This window comes from Cebus imitator, unplaced genomic scaffold (assembly GCF_001604975.1).
Source record: "Cebus imitator isolate Cc_AM_T3 unplaced genomic scaffold, Cebus_imitator-1.0 Scaffold403, whole genome shotgun sequence".
Taxonomy (NCBI): domain Eukaryota; kingdom Metazoa; phylum Chordata; class Mammalia; order Primates; family Cebidae; genus Cebus; species Cebus imitator.
Window position 1 is genome coordinate 1159033 of NW_016107718.1, and position 13865 is coordinate 1172897.

Sequence of the window (13865 nt, forward strand, 5' to 3'; positions counted from 1 at the left end):
TCAAGGTGTCAGCAGGGCCGGGTCCTTTGAGGGCTGTGAGGGAAAGGCATCTTCAGAGCCTCTGCTTGGCTTATAGATGGGTGTCTTCTCTCTGTGTCTCTTCATGCCGTCTTCCTTCTGTGCTTCTGTGTGTATCTCTGGGTCCAAATTTCTCGTTTTTATAAGGACACACATCATCATATTGGAGTAGGGCCCAACCTAATGACCTCACCTTTACTTGATTATTTCTATAAAGAACATATCTCAAAATCAGGTCTCGTTCTGAGGTACTGGGGTTAGGACTTCAACATACAGATCTGGGATGAGGGGCACAATTCAGCTCACAACGAGCAATACATTTGGCCAATCTTAAGGATTAAGTCCACCTTCTCAACGTCATCAAATTGATATTTGTTTCAGAAAAAGGAAGGGATCACAGGGCCTCCTCCAGACACTTCGGTGAGTTTACATAAATGTCTTCTGATCTAAATTAATATTTTTTGTATTTTTGATTGAGTGAACAGGGCTATCAATTCTGTATTTGAGAAGTATGACGTAACTCATCTCCAAATCAAATGGAGTTGCTGTGTGTTCAGAGAAAGGGGTTGGCGTGAGGGTTGTCTCAGTGCTCCTTAGTCCCATAAGAAGGTTTTTTGAGGGGAAGGGGAATGAAAGCAAGAAAGTATTAGGATAGAAAGCATGTTCATAATAATAGAATGAGAATACTCTAACATGTAGCTCCTTTAGAAAGGAAGAAGTAGAAAATAATACTTAGTGAGTAGCCACTGTCTTCAGAACATACACTTTGATCTAAGTTGTTGCAGTAACACATCTCATTTGGTAGCAAAGGAATCGCAAAAGTGCATTCTTCATTTGCCAGGTTCGTGATCCATTCTTACCCTTGAGTGGTTCCCATAAGTCACCCATCATTATGCCTGTTTCTTTAGAAACCCATGGGGCCAGATGATGCCATAGACGCCTTGTCATCTGACTTCACCTGTGGGTCACCTACAGCTGCTGGAAAGAAAACTGAAAAAGAGGTATTTTTAGTGTTGTTGAGGGAAACTTGTTAGAAACTGTTGAACTTTAAAAGAATAGTTAAACAGTTAAACTTTCCTCATCTGTCAATCTAATCTTTTGTATTTTATTTTTCAGAAATCTACAGAAGTTTTAAAAGCTCAGTCAGCAGGGGTAATCAGAAGTGCTGCTCCACCCCAAGAGAAGAAAAGAAAGGTGGAGAAGGTATAGGCACAGTCTACCTGACAGTAGTTGCTTTCCTGAGGCTGATCTAGCTCATTCAGGATACTGCCAGTAGCACATTACATGTGATAAGAAGCCATGATCTTTTCCCTCTTGGATCTGTCTGGAATAGTGAAGCCAATGAGGCTTCTATTGTTCATCTCCAGGCAAGCCTTGTGTGTTTCTACAACTGGTTGCGGATGATTTTAGCACAGTTGTCAAGATGGTCATTATCCAAGACCATCTCACCATGATACAGAGAAGGGCAGAAACCAGAGAAATTGAACTTGCACTCTTGAAACATAAAACCTTCAAGTTTGATTTTCTTTTTCTTTTTTTTTTTTTTTTTTGAGGTGGAGTCTTGCTCTGTCACCCAGGCGGAGTGCTATGGTGCAATCTCCGCTCTGTGCAACCTCTGCCTCCCGGGTTCAAGCAATTCTTTGCCTCAGCCTTCCAAGTAGCTAGAAATACAGGTCCTGCCACCATGCCCGGCTAATTTTTGTATTTTTAGTAGAGACAAAGTTTCACCATCTTGGCCAGGCTGGTCTTGAACTCTTGACCTCGTGGTCCACCCACCTCGGCCTCCCAGACTACTGGGATTTCAGGCATGAGCCATCGCACCTGGCCTCAAGTTTGATTTTCTAAAGGACTTTGAGCCCCGAGGATCACTAGAGGGACACCATGTAGCTGGTACTGCCTACCACTCTCAACTATATTTCACTATGACATCATCCTCCCAAATCCCAAAAGGCAATCCTGCTGCTGTGTGCTGGCTGGGAACACATATCCCCTCTGCAGTCAAGATAACGCTAAGGAACAGTTTCTATCAGAGCTGCTTGTGCCTCTCCTCTCCTGGAGTGGACAGTTTATTTTTATCTGGCAGGCTGGTGCACAGTGGTGAGCACCACACCCCTGAGAGTGGGAGTTCCTGCAATGATCAACCGTTGTGCCTTTAGAGAAGAAGGCAACGGAGGGCCACTTCAGGCTTCCCTGCTTCCTAAGCTTAGCTGTTTTGCTAAAGGTTGTCAGAAGCCTTTTTAAAGACACATTCTTAGAAAAAGAAAGGGTGGTAAAAGTTTACTACTTGCTTCTTTTATTTTGTTAAGAATATTTTATAATAATATTCCTATAGCTTTATGTCTAGCTTACTAAATAAGGGGTGCAGTGTGCCCCAGAGAACGCTGTTACTATAGAAACGTGTCTTAGCCCCAATTGCCACTCATTGGTAAGTTCTTTTTCCTTTCTCTCTTTTGCAAGGTTTCCAATAAAATTGCCTTTCTAGAGCACTTCCCCAATCCACAGTTCATCTTATAATCTAAAATGTATTTCACAAAGAAGTAAATGGATTGTTCAGGCTCCAGAGTTGTCTTTTTTCATGCACAGAATTTTTTACTTTTAACAGGATACAATGAGCGATCAAGCACTCGAGGCTCTGTCGGCTTCACTGGGCACCCGGCAAGCAGAACCTGAGCTCGACCTCAGCTCCATTAAGGAAGTCGATGAGGTACTGGCCTTAGAGTTGATTTACAAAGCCTGTTAGTCAGCACGTTACAAAACTGAATGCATGCTGCATGTTTAGAATTCTTGCACAACTTTTATTGGAGAGTAAAAGTGAACATTCTTCATTGTGTCTTATTTATTAGCAACTAAGGGGGAAGTTAAATGATTGACTTGTGAAACAGCTAGAATTTTAACACTTGAAATGAACAGGAATCTCCCTTGCTAGAGCTTAAATGACACCTGACTAAATGATAACAAGGAGACAGTGCATGGGGAAATAGTGAAGTTTGTCTGCTATTGTGGCAATTAGAAATTTGTATTTTCAGAAGGGTTCTGGATGCTTCTCTTTATAAGAAAAGGAGATGCCTATACAAGGAATGGAACGATCCTTCATTTATCACTATGAGGAAAGATGTTGAAAATTTTGTCTCAAATTAAAATCAAGCAGCAATTACTTGGTAACTAGAGTTCCTGCATATTTAGAGAATAATGCTGACTAATGTTTATTCCACCACACTCCAAGATCTTAACATGCCTTCTGAACCAAAGCAAGCTTATATCTGGTGTAGGAAAGTTTTAATATTAAATTATAATTTTGGTAGAATTTTTCAACTCGGTCCTCTGCGGGGAAGGAGGTAGGAAAGAAGAGAGTTGCCTGTTCCTGACAAGGCAGTGTTGTGAGGGGATGGAAAGGCAACCTGGGACCCCTGGGGGCCCACACCACCTCCATCAGCTCAGGGTAGGGGAGCTGGCAAGCATTGCTGTCACAATGCCCCATTAATGCTGTCACTTCCTGTTCTGAGTCATCAGGGAAGGGGAGTCTCCCTGACTCCCAGCAACTAGCCTTGAGTCTGGGACTACCCTGGTCCAAGATGGGCCAGTTTCTATCTTCGACTTACTTGGAGGGCTCACCGACCACAGTGTGGCACAATAAACTTTATGATGGTGAACACAGGGGAGCAGGAGAAACCATTCCTATCCTCCAGGACCAAGTAATGTATTGGGAAGAAGGGAAACAATTACAACACAATACGGGATGTACATTACTTAGAGTAGTCCATAGAAGCAGTGGCAGAACCCTGGGGGGAGTCAGGTGACCAAGCTGAGTTGTGGCTTTACCACCTGTGGGAGACAGGGCCACAAGTAAATTGCACTTTTGCCTCAGGCATCTTATAGACAATTAGGGTGAGGCAATAAATATGGGAAGGGAGGCTATAAACATGTTACAAATCCCAGGATTGAAAGAGTCTTAAGTGACTAAAAGCAGATAAGCAGATGTTTAAAAAGGTGACATAAAGTAAGTTGTTAACCATGTGACTAACTAGTTTGAGAATCCACATGAATGTATTAAGTTTCCTCTAGAAAACTTCAGAGTAACAGCAAACTAAAATTCCAGCAAAAAGAACTCTTCTTTTCCACTCTTGTGATGTACTAGTTGTATTAGTCTGTTCTCATGCTGCTAATAAAGACATTTGGAGACTGGGTAATTTATAAAGGAAAGAGATTTAATTGACTCACAGTTACACATGGCTGGAACGGCCTTATAATTATGGTAGAAGGTGAGTGAGGAGCAAAGTCATGTCTTACATGGCAGAAGGCAAGAGGGAGAGCAGATGCAGGGGAACTCCCCTTTATAAAACCATCAGATTTTGTGAGACTTATTCACCATCATGAGAACAGTACAGGAAAGCTCCACCCCCATGATTCAGTTACCTCCCACCAGGTGCCTACCACAACACGTGGGAATGACAGGAGCTACAATTCAAGATGAGATTTGGGTTGGGGACACAGCCAAGCCATATCACTGGTTTTCCTTTTTAATCATATACAAAGTATAAATGTTTCTAAAAAAGATCTTTCAGTCCTTCTTAAGCTGAATTCTTAGTACCTGACATAGTGGGTTCTTTACATCCCAGATAGTCTGATGTGAAGGCTTAGGAAGGTCACTATCAGCCTGGAGGAGTGTCCATTGCCACCCTAGACTGGAGAGCTCTCTGTGGAAAACCACACAATTCTCCAGAGAGGAGACCCATGCCTACTTGGTATTCCTGTCATCTACCATAACATAAAAGTTTTTTATTCTATAATGATACCCCATTATAAATCTCCCACATTTTTAGGTGTGACTACCTAGTCTAGTGCCATTTCAATTCAGTAGACTCTTTTTTTTCTATGCCTACTATGTACAAACCACAGTGTGGGCATTTCAAGAATATAAAGAGCAGAGAAGAAAATAGAAGTTCTGGCTGCATGTGTAACTCTCATGGTCACAAGCCTGAGATTAGTGGGGAGGACTGTGTTAATAGAGCTGACCAAGGGTATTCCTGAAGGCTGCTGTGCCCTGACCTGGATGGGGAGTGCTGCTCCATGATAGAATTTTTCCATATGCTGAAATAAAGCATGACTGGAAATGTTTAAAAGAAAAGCATGACTTCATCCTTTAGTGAGAGTTTCTCAATAAAACAGTAAAACTAATTCCAAAGCATAGAACAGTACCTGTCTCATTAAAAGTGCTCAATAAGGCCAGTGCAGTGATTCACACCTGTAATCCTAGCACTTTGGGAGGCCGAGGTGGGTGGATCACCTGAGGTTGTGAGTTTGAGACCAGCCTGACCAACATGGAAAAACCCCGTCTCTACTAAAACTACAAAAAGTTTCTCAGGCGTGGTGGCGCATGCCTGAAATCCCAGCTACTGGGGAGGCTGAGGCAGGAAAATCGCTTGAACCCAGGATGCAGAAGTTGTGGTGAGCCAAGATGGCACCATTGCACTCCAGCCTGGGCAACAAGAGTGAAACTCTGTATCAAAAAAAAAAAAGTGTTCAATAAATACTAATTAATCAACTAACCAATCAGTAGAGAACTACACTCTTAGGCTAATATATAGATGGGAACCATGGGCTGGGTTGGAATTTGCCAAGTGAACCTCCTACCTTGGTTTGTAAATTAAATCCACACCTTGATATAGGTACAAATTCTTACATATTATGGGACTTCACACTACCAATCAGCAGGTTAAATTGCAAGTGTTGTGTCCTAGCAGTCAGTGGTCTACTGTAGAACTGCACTTTTATTTGTAATGCAGTTATTTGTTCATGGTTCAGTAAGCTAGAGAAGTCCTGGCATTATTGAAGGGAGTCCTTTTAAAAGAGGTAAAACAAGTTATCCATGGATCACCCAAGATTTGCGATGGGATGCTTATCCCATTTCTGACCTGGGTTTAGTGTAAAAATTAGGGCGTTTTCCCTCCCTTCCTTAGATAGCTGCTTCGTTGACTAAGACAGATGAAGGCCATTAAAATGATTGCAACTAACTGCTGCACTGTGCTTACTGTCTTCAAAGAATCTCTTATTTACTTTTCTCTGGTGATCTTCACAAGTCAGTGAGCTAGATAAGGGTTATTAGTAACCACATTTTACAGCTGAAGAAACTGAACCAAAGAAAGGCTAAGTGGCTTCCCAAGGTCATAGCAGCTGGGAGCAGAGCAGGGCAGCTCCCGGGATCCCTGGCTGGGCTGCTTTTGCTCAGTCACCCACTGCTACCTTTCTCACAGCTGCCCACCATGGTCTTCTGCTTTGTAGTTTACAAAGCTCTTCCAGATGCTTTTACCAGATTTGGTCTTCTCTATAACACTCAGGAAGTACACAGAGGAAGTGATATCATCTCATTATGTGCGTTATCCAACTACTTTTTTTTTCCCTCCACTTTCATCAGGCAAAAGCTAAAGAAGAAAAGCTGGAGAAGTGTGGTGAGGATGATGAAACAGTCCCGCTGGAGTACAGATTAAAACCAGCCACGGTAAATCTTCAGCTGCAGTGCATGACAACAGCAGCTTGCCTTTGCATCTTGTTTTGTTGTATCTGTACCCTTGACACTGTCAAAGGGCACGTCTGTCCACCATTGAGATATCAACTCTGAAAACCCTGAACCTTTTCTTCTCTGCGCCCTACAGTTAAATCCGTCGAGGATGGTTTTTCCCTGCCTCGCTTCCTAAGTAGTGACCATGCTCATTAAAATCTCCGGAGATTTAAATGTTTCATTTATTAACAATTCTTACAATAGATCCTTAAACTCAGAAGGAACGATCTGGGGGTAATTTTTTTTCCCTAACTGTTATATAGATAAAACCACCATAAGTCTTCTGAGGGGTAGGTATGAATGTACAAAGTTTTACCAGTAGCCTAAGTTAAGGTGGTTTTGTTGCTGTTGTTTTTGATTATGGTGAGGATGGTAGACTAACTCCTGTCATTACATTTATAATTTACTTTTGAAATCATGCATAAACACATGATGGAAAATGGTTGCAATTCTTATATATGCTTAAATATGAAAAGTTTCTAGACTTTAGAAATATTCTGAATTAGGAAACCTCATATCCAAAAAAACTAAACAGTGCTATAGATGATATCTACCTCTTCACTCTAGGTTGGAGAATCAGGATTTTAAAAAAGCTTTCATTAACATAGCTACATCTTTATTGCCAAAGAACTTTTTTTTCCTATTACTCTATCCAACAGATGAAAAAAAATTTTTAGCAACTTAAAGTAAATGTGCATTCTCTTTGGTAACATCTTGATTTTTACAGCTCAACTCCTTTTTTTATACTTTATGAAAAGTAAATCTGAAACGCAAATTCATGTAAATCTTAAGAAAAAAATTAGCCAACATCTCATATCCTGGAATTCCCAGAAACAAATTTGATTGAACATGAAAGCAAAATTTTCTCATTCATTTCCAATGAATTTTAATTTCATTTACAGGATGAATATGGAAAACCACTATTGCCAGAGCCTGAAGAAAAACCCAAGGTGAGGGAATACACTTTTTTCTGATACTTAAAGACTAATAGACCTGTGAAGTATAAATTAAGATAATTTTGACAGTCCAGAGTTCACTGTGCAGACTTGTATGCTAACCTAGTACAGAGGAGGGGGGACCTTCTGATGCTAACACCTGGCTGATACCTGCGGCTCGTTTCCATATCTTTTAAAGATGATCTTCCTCAGAAATCATTACTAGACTCTAAATTTCTAGGTAAAATTTATTGAACACTAGAAACTGATGTCAACAGAGCCCTTAAGTCAGATTAAGCTAGCACATAGAGTTCCATCCTGATGAAATTCTCTAAGGATTCAGTATCGCCTTAAGTTAGTAGTAACCTGTCAAAATAATATTAACCAGCAACATTTATTAATCACTTGCTATGCACTTAGCACTGCACCAAATGCTTTTTAGATATTATCTTTGTGAGTCCTCAATAAATGCGGACAGTACTGTTGTTATTCCCATTTTACAGTGAGGAACTTGAGACACAGAGGGCCCATGGAAACAGCCCAAGGTCATGCAGCTAGAAAATAGCAAGCCAAACCCAGGACTTAGACCTCAGGCCGTTCGGTGCTGGGCCCCAGCATCTGAATCACATGGCCTTTTATCATGTTACTATTGTCAGTGACACCTTCCACATGCCCTAAACTAATACCACTCCCCTGAAAGAACAAGGGGTAGCAGAACTTTCCTGCCAACATCCCACATAGTCATAGGAACGGAGCATATGATCCGTGTTTTCTCTTATTCAGAAGAGAAGTCATGAGGAAATAGAAAAATAATAATCACATTTTTAAAAACCATACAGATCTTCACTGGAGAGAACAGGCAATTTTATTTGAACAAAATTCTTCTGAAACTAAAATATCAAGGGAACCTTTGACCAAGTAAACCATTAATACTTTTATGGTACTAAGGTGTTTAGTATTTATTTGTTTCATGAAAATTTTATCTTATCGTTAATAAACAAAAAATATGCACTTTATAAATTATCTTTGGGTTTTAAGTATGGCCTTATATGTGTTCATCAGAAAAAAATATTTTTTGCTCCACGTAAACTTTTTTACAAAGTAAACAAAGGTCCCCTTGTAATAAGGAACTTCTTATATTACAGCCTCGGAGTGAATCGGAACTCATTGATGAACTTTCAGAAGATTTTGATCGGTCTAAATGTAAAGAAAAACCATCTAAGCCAACTGAAAAGACAGAAGTATGTCTCTAAACATAAATCTCTAGTTTTGAGGTTTTTGATCTTAAAAATGTACGACAGACCAGGTGGATCATGAGGTCAGGAATTCAAGACCATCCGGCCAACATGGTGAAACCTCGTCGCTACTAAAAAATACAAAAATTAACTGGGCATGGTGGCGTGTGTCTGTAATCCCAGCCACCTGGGAGGCTGAGGTAGGAGAATTGCTTGAACCAGGACCCGGAAGGCGGAGGTTGCAGTGAGTTGAGATTGCACCACAGCACTCCAGCCTGGGCTACAGAGCGAGTCTCTGTCTCAAAATAATAATAATAACAATAATAATAATGTGAGACAAACTACTTTAACATGAAGCAGTCGATTAAAAAGCCCAATATGCCATCCTTTTTTCTATCTCATTTTTGTCTTCCTTTGTGAATGTGCTTTGTTCCCCAACCTAACCCTCATATTCTTGCAATCGAAATTCTTGCAATGACTCCTTCAGAGGAGCTCTGGAACCCATGCCTTTCTTGTCCCAGCTTCTGTCACTGACCTGGTTGAAGCTGTCATCACCCCTCTCCTCCGGGCTGCAGTGGCCTTTCTGCAGTCCTTCATGCCCACTGGACTCATTTTTTCTCAAGCATGTCTGTAGTCATGCCATTCCTCTGCTTCTATCCCCAGGAACTTCCCATCCCTACAAAAAAAACCTTCCCATTACCATATTCTTGACCCATTTTTCTTTCCTACCAAACTGTGTCCCTGTGTCAGTAAACTGAACAGTAAGTATGCATGCGTCCCTGCTTTTCTTATTTGGTTCCTCTGTCTTGATTGGCCTTTCTTTCTAATGCTAGATCAAGTAAAGTCTGATTTATTCTTTCAAGACTCTGCTAAAATATGGCTTTCTTTATCTCCTGCTTTTCCTCCCTAAACCATATCCATCTAACCTTTATTAAGCAGAACACAACATGGCAGAGGATCTGTAGTTCTTTTTTAATATATCACGATTAAAGCCTTTGTTACAAAGAAAAGTTTAGCTGTTTTCGTCCCTCTTTAACATTTATACCAAGTTTAAGCTGGTAGTAAGTTTCTTGAACAAAGAGATCATATCCTATTAATGACCATCTGCTGAGCACCTTGCATGTAAGATAGGCTTCCATGAATGTCTAGATTTAAAACAATTTGTTTAAAGTTTTTCTTTCTTTCTTTCTTTCTTTCTTTCTTTCTTTCTTTTTCTTTTCTTTTCTTTTCTTTTCTTTTCTTTTCTTTCTTTCTTTCTTTCTTTCTTTTTCTTTCTTCTTTTTCTCTTTCTTTTCTTCTTTTTCTCTTTCTTTCCTTCTCTTCTCTTCTCTTCTCTCTTTCTGAGACAAAGTCTCACTCTGTCTCCCAGCTGGGAGAATAGTGGCACAGTTTGGGCTCACTGCAGCCTCAGTCTCCCAGGCCCAAGCAATCTCCCACCTCAGCCTCCTGAGTAGCTGAGACTACAGTTGTATGCCACCATGCTGGCTAATTTTTGTGTTTTCTGCAGAGCTGGGGTTTGGCCATGTTGCCCAGGCTGATCTCAAACTCCTGGGCTCAAGTAATCCACCCACCTTGGCCTCCCAAAGTACTGGGATTACAGGCATGAGCCACCATACTCAGCCTTGAAACTTGATTCTTATAATAAAATAAGATGGTACAGTAGCTCTCAAACTTGAGCATGCATCAGGATCACCTGGAGAGTTTGTTAAAATACAGACTGCTACACTCTACCTGCAAAGTTTCTGACTTAGTACATGGGGCGGAGTCTAAGAATCCACATCTCTAGGTTTCCTTATGGTGCTGAGGCTATTAGTTCAAGGATTACACTTCAAGAACTTGTGGTTTATTACTACTACCTTCCATTGCTACATAGCTGTATATAAAGTGCTCTTAGATTTGTATCAACACAACATTTTACGTAATGCTATATTATATAATAGGCATATTTTATTGTTACACGAAGTGACAAATAAATGCTATAAATAATAGCAATAATTGCTCAGATGTATTGGGCTTCCTGTATTCCCAGGTACTATGCATAGCACTGTGCCTGCATTGTCTCATAGGCCACATACCAACCCTTCAGATGTGGAGACTGCAGTTGTTCTCCTTTTACACATGTGGAAACTCAGTTTCAGTGAGTTTCAGTGACTTGCCTAAGGCGAGAGAGAAAACCGAGCTGAAAAAATGGCAGCTGAAGGGTCTTAGCATGCTTCGGCTTATTTACTATTCAACAATCCTTGGATAGTCAAGAGAATCATGTTCACACCATATAATGTACCAGAGTGTCTTGTTGGCCTATCCTTGCTCAGGCTTATGAACCAGAATTTCTAAAGTTATTGAGAATACTTGCTTCTTTCCTCAGGAATCTCAGGCCCCTGCTGCGGCTCCTGTGGCGGAGGCTGTGCCTCGGACCTCCATGTGTAGCATACAATCAGCACCACCTGCGCCGGCTGCCTTGGTGAGTGACTCCCTGGGTGTTTAAGCTTGAGAAAGTTTTCTTCCTCCTCCTGTCACTCTCTGCTGTGTGTTACCATCATTTTATCTTATTCTGACAAATTAAAAATAAAATCTGATATAGTGATAGTATCTATTATTTCTTTGGGCTTCAGAGGTGTCCTAGAAATACATAGTAAGATTTAAATTATTAATTAAATTACTCCAAACTGTATTTTTCTCTACTCTTCTGAAATTCTTTCTAGTTCTCCAGCGATTGTGGATAATCCTGCTTTTTCACTTTTCTGCATCTTTTAAGCTTATTTGGATTTCCACAGAAAGCCCAATGTCACTTTTTATTGACTTTCTTGGTAAAATAACATGCATCAAAATCATTATGATTCCTCTCCACTCTCCCAACTACAGGAGGCAACACTGACTCAATTTCTTTCTCTTTCCTTCTTTTCATGCATCTCACTTTCTAATTGTCATAAGAAGTGTGATATTTAACTAGCAGAATTTTTGTTTTTCTTTTGATTTTAGTGAGGTTTTTTTCCGTTAGTTAATGATAGAATTGGACTCAGGGAATAACACCTGATGGAATTTTATTTCATTAATACAGAATTAGTACGTCTTCCCTCTGAACACCTAAATTTTATCATCTATTGTGCCATTGCTCTGGATGCTTTGCAGTCTTCTCATTAAATTTTCACAAGGACACTATGATGTCTGTCCTGTTCATCTTCCTATGATAGATGAGGGAAATGAGGCTTTGAATTGACCTTGAACAATCCACTTAATATTTCAGAGCCTTGGTTGAGATTAAAGATATGGCCCCAGATCACAGCTGTCTTCAAGCATAGTGTGGATATGGGCCAGATCTCAAGCTTACAAGTATAATTTGATCATTCCTATATGGAAAAAAGGCAGAAGGGACATGCTTGAAGGAACCACTTCCAAAGGGATTAGGAGAGGCATGCAGGTGGAGGGCAGGATTACACTGAGAACTGAAAATAGTACCATTTTCTATGAAGACCAGTGAGCCAACAACAGACCAGCACAGAGGTGTGGAGCACTCGGTGTGCCTGGCATGTGCACATTCAGTTGCTTGAGAAGAGGGGCCTTGGAAAGGATGTCACACGGTGTCTGGGATGCTATGTGGTGGCTGCCTACTGCCTGAGAAGTCCTTGGTGCCTACTGCAAACCCCTTGAGTCCAGGGCCTCCTTTCTACCTTAGAACCTGAGCCCTCCCCAATTTTTTGAGGTTTCAGGGCACTCTTCAAGAACTTTTTACAGCATGGGTGCCTGGCCACAGTGGTAAAGAACAGGAGAGGAGGAGGGACTCTAGGAGGACTCCAGTGAAAAAAGCAGGCAAAGAGGCCATGATTGGAGTCAAAATGACAATAGCCAATATTCCCCAGCAGAACTCTTGTGACCAAAACCTGCACCTGCACCTGCACCATCTGCCTCATCTGCCAAGCTTGACTGCCAGGCCCTTAGAGTGCTCAGTTCCTTCCCGACTTTACCCTGACTGTAGAGCTGAGCATTGGATTGTTAGATGACACAAAACAAAACAGAAAGCTCTTGTTCTCCCCTTCCCTGTCCTCCTTTCCAGGGCCTCAGCCCCACCAACTCTGGCCACGGTTGCCAAGGTTACTGTCACTGAGGCAGTTGGCATTTCTGGGATTGTGACACCCGAAAGCCAGAAAGAATAGCTGTGGAGTGTAATAAAGGTCAGTGGACCCAAGAAAGGCAGGAAGATTAGTGAGTAAAGGGAGACAGACCAGAGGAAGAAGATGAATGTGTTCCCTAGGTGGTTCTTGTGTGTATAAAAAGAAAATTTATTAAGGAAACCCAGAGACTTGAGTTGTAGTTCGATAATATGAAATACTACAGAAATAGAAGTTTTGGTCTTTATTCCTGTTTCCAGATTCCTTCGTTCTTAAAACTGCTTCTGCTAGGTTTTCTTTAACTGTTTCAGTAATTTATTAAGCAAGAGCTTGGCAAAGGGCACAGGCTTGGGGAAGCAGTGGTTTCTAAAGATTCTATAGCATAGAATATGAGAAAACAGGATTGTAGTCTGAGAAAGTGTCTTAAATCATGTAGAAACTCAGATTTCTTGGATAAGACATGGGTACCAGTACAACTCTTGATATCCTTGATAAGAGTATTGCAGCTCTTAATACTTACTTTAGGTATAATCCTGAACAGGTTAGACAGCTCAGGGATTTTTTTGCAGCTCTTGGGAATAAAACCTATGCAGTGTCTAGCCGCTAGGTGGTGCTAAATCACTGTTCTAGGCTCCCCCTCCTCTTTGGTGATCTTTCCTTTTGCAGCGCAGTTTAGCAGAAAAACAGCTTTTCTTACTTGAAATGATGGCTAAGATGTAAAACAGAAATACACTTTTACTCTAGAATTTTAATAGATGCTCATTGTGAGGTCAGAGATTTTAATAGTAAGATTAAACTCGGAGATCGTTTAACCGAAGGGCTTTTACGCTTTTGACCAAGACCACCAACAGTAGGAAATTCATTGATACTGCAGCCCCATCCCCATACAATGGAAGCAACAATTTAAAGAGTAGTATTTATCCCTTCTATATATGACTTATTATCTCTGTATATGTATATATTTATATATGTATATATATATGTTTTCGTGGGTTTTTTTTTTTTTTTTTTTTTT

At 40.7% G+C, this 13865-nt stretch overlaps 1 protein-coding gene across 15 annotated transcripts in view; it reads left to right on the plus strand.

Moving 5' to 3' along the window:
- Positions 1–13865, plus strand: part of CAST (calpastatin) — a 106894-nt gene that overhangs the window by 70544 nt on the left and 22485 nt on the right. For all 15 annotated transcript variants that reach the window (XM_017508870.2, XM_017508877.2, XM_017508878.2 and 12 more), the window contains 8 exons: positions 400–438; positions 927–1019; positions 1135–1221; positions 2621–2722; positions 6431–6514; positions 7477–7524; positions 8655–8750; positions 11110–11205. In XM_017508870.2, the coding sequence (XP_017364359.1) occupies positions 400–438; positions 927–1019; positions 1135–1221; positions 2621–2722; positions 6431–6514; positions 7477–7524; positions 8655–8750; positions 11110–11205 (645 nt within the window). The remainder of the gene's footprint in view (positions 1–399; positions 439–926; positions 1020–1134; positions 1222–2620; positions 2723–6430; positions 6515–7476; positions 7525–8654; positions 8751–11109; positions 11206–13865) is intronic.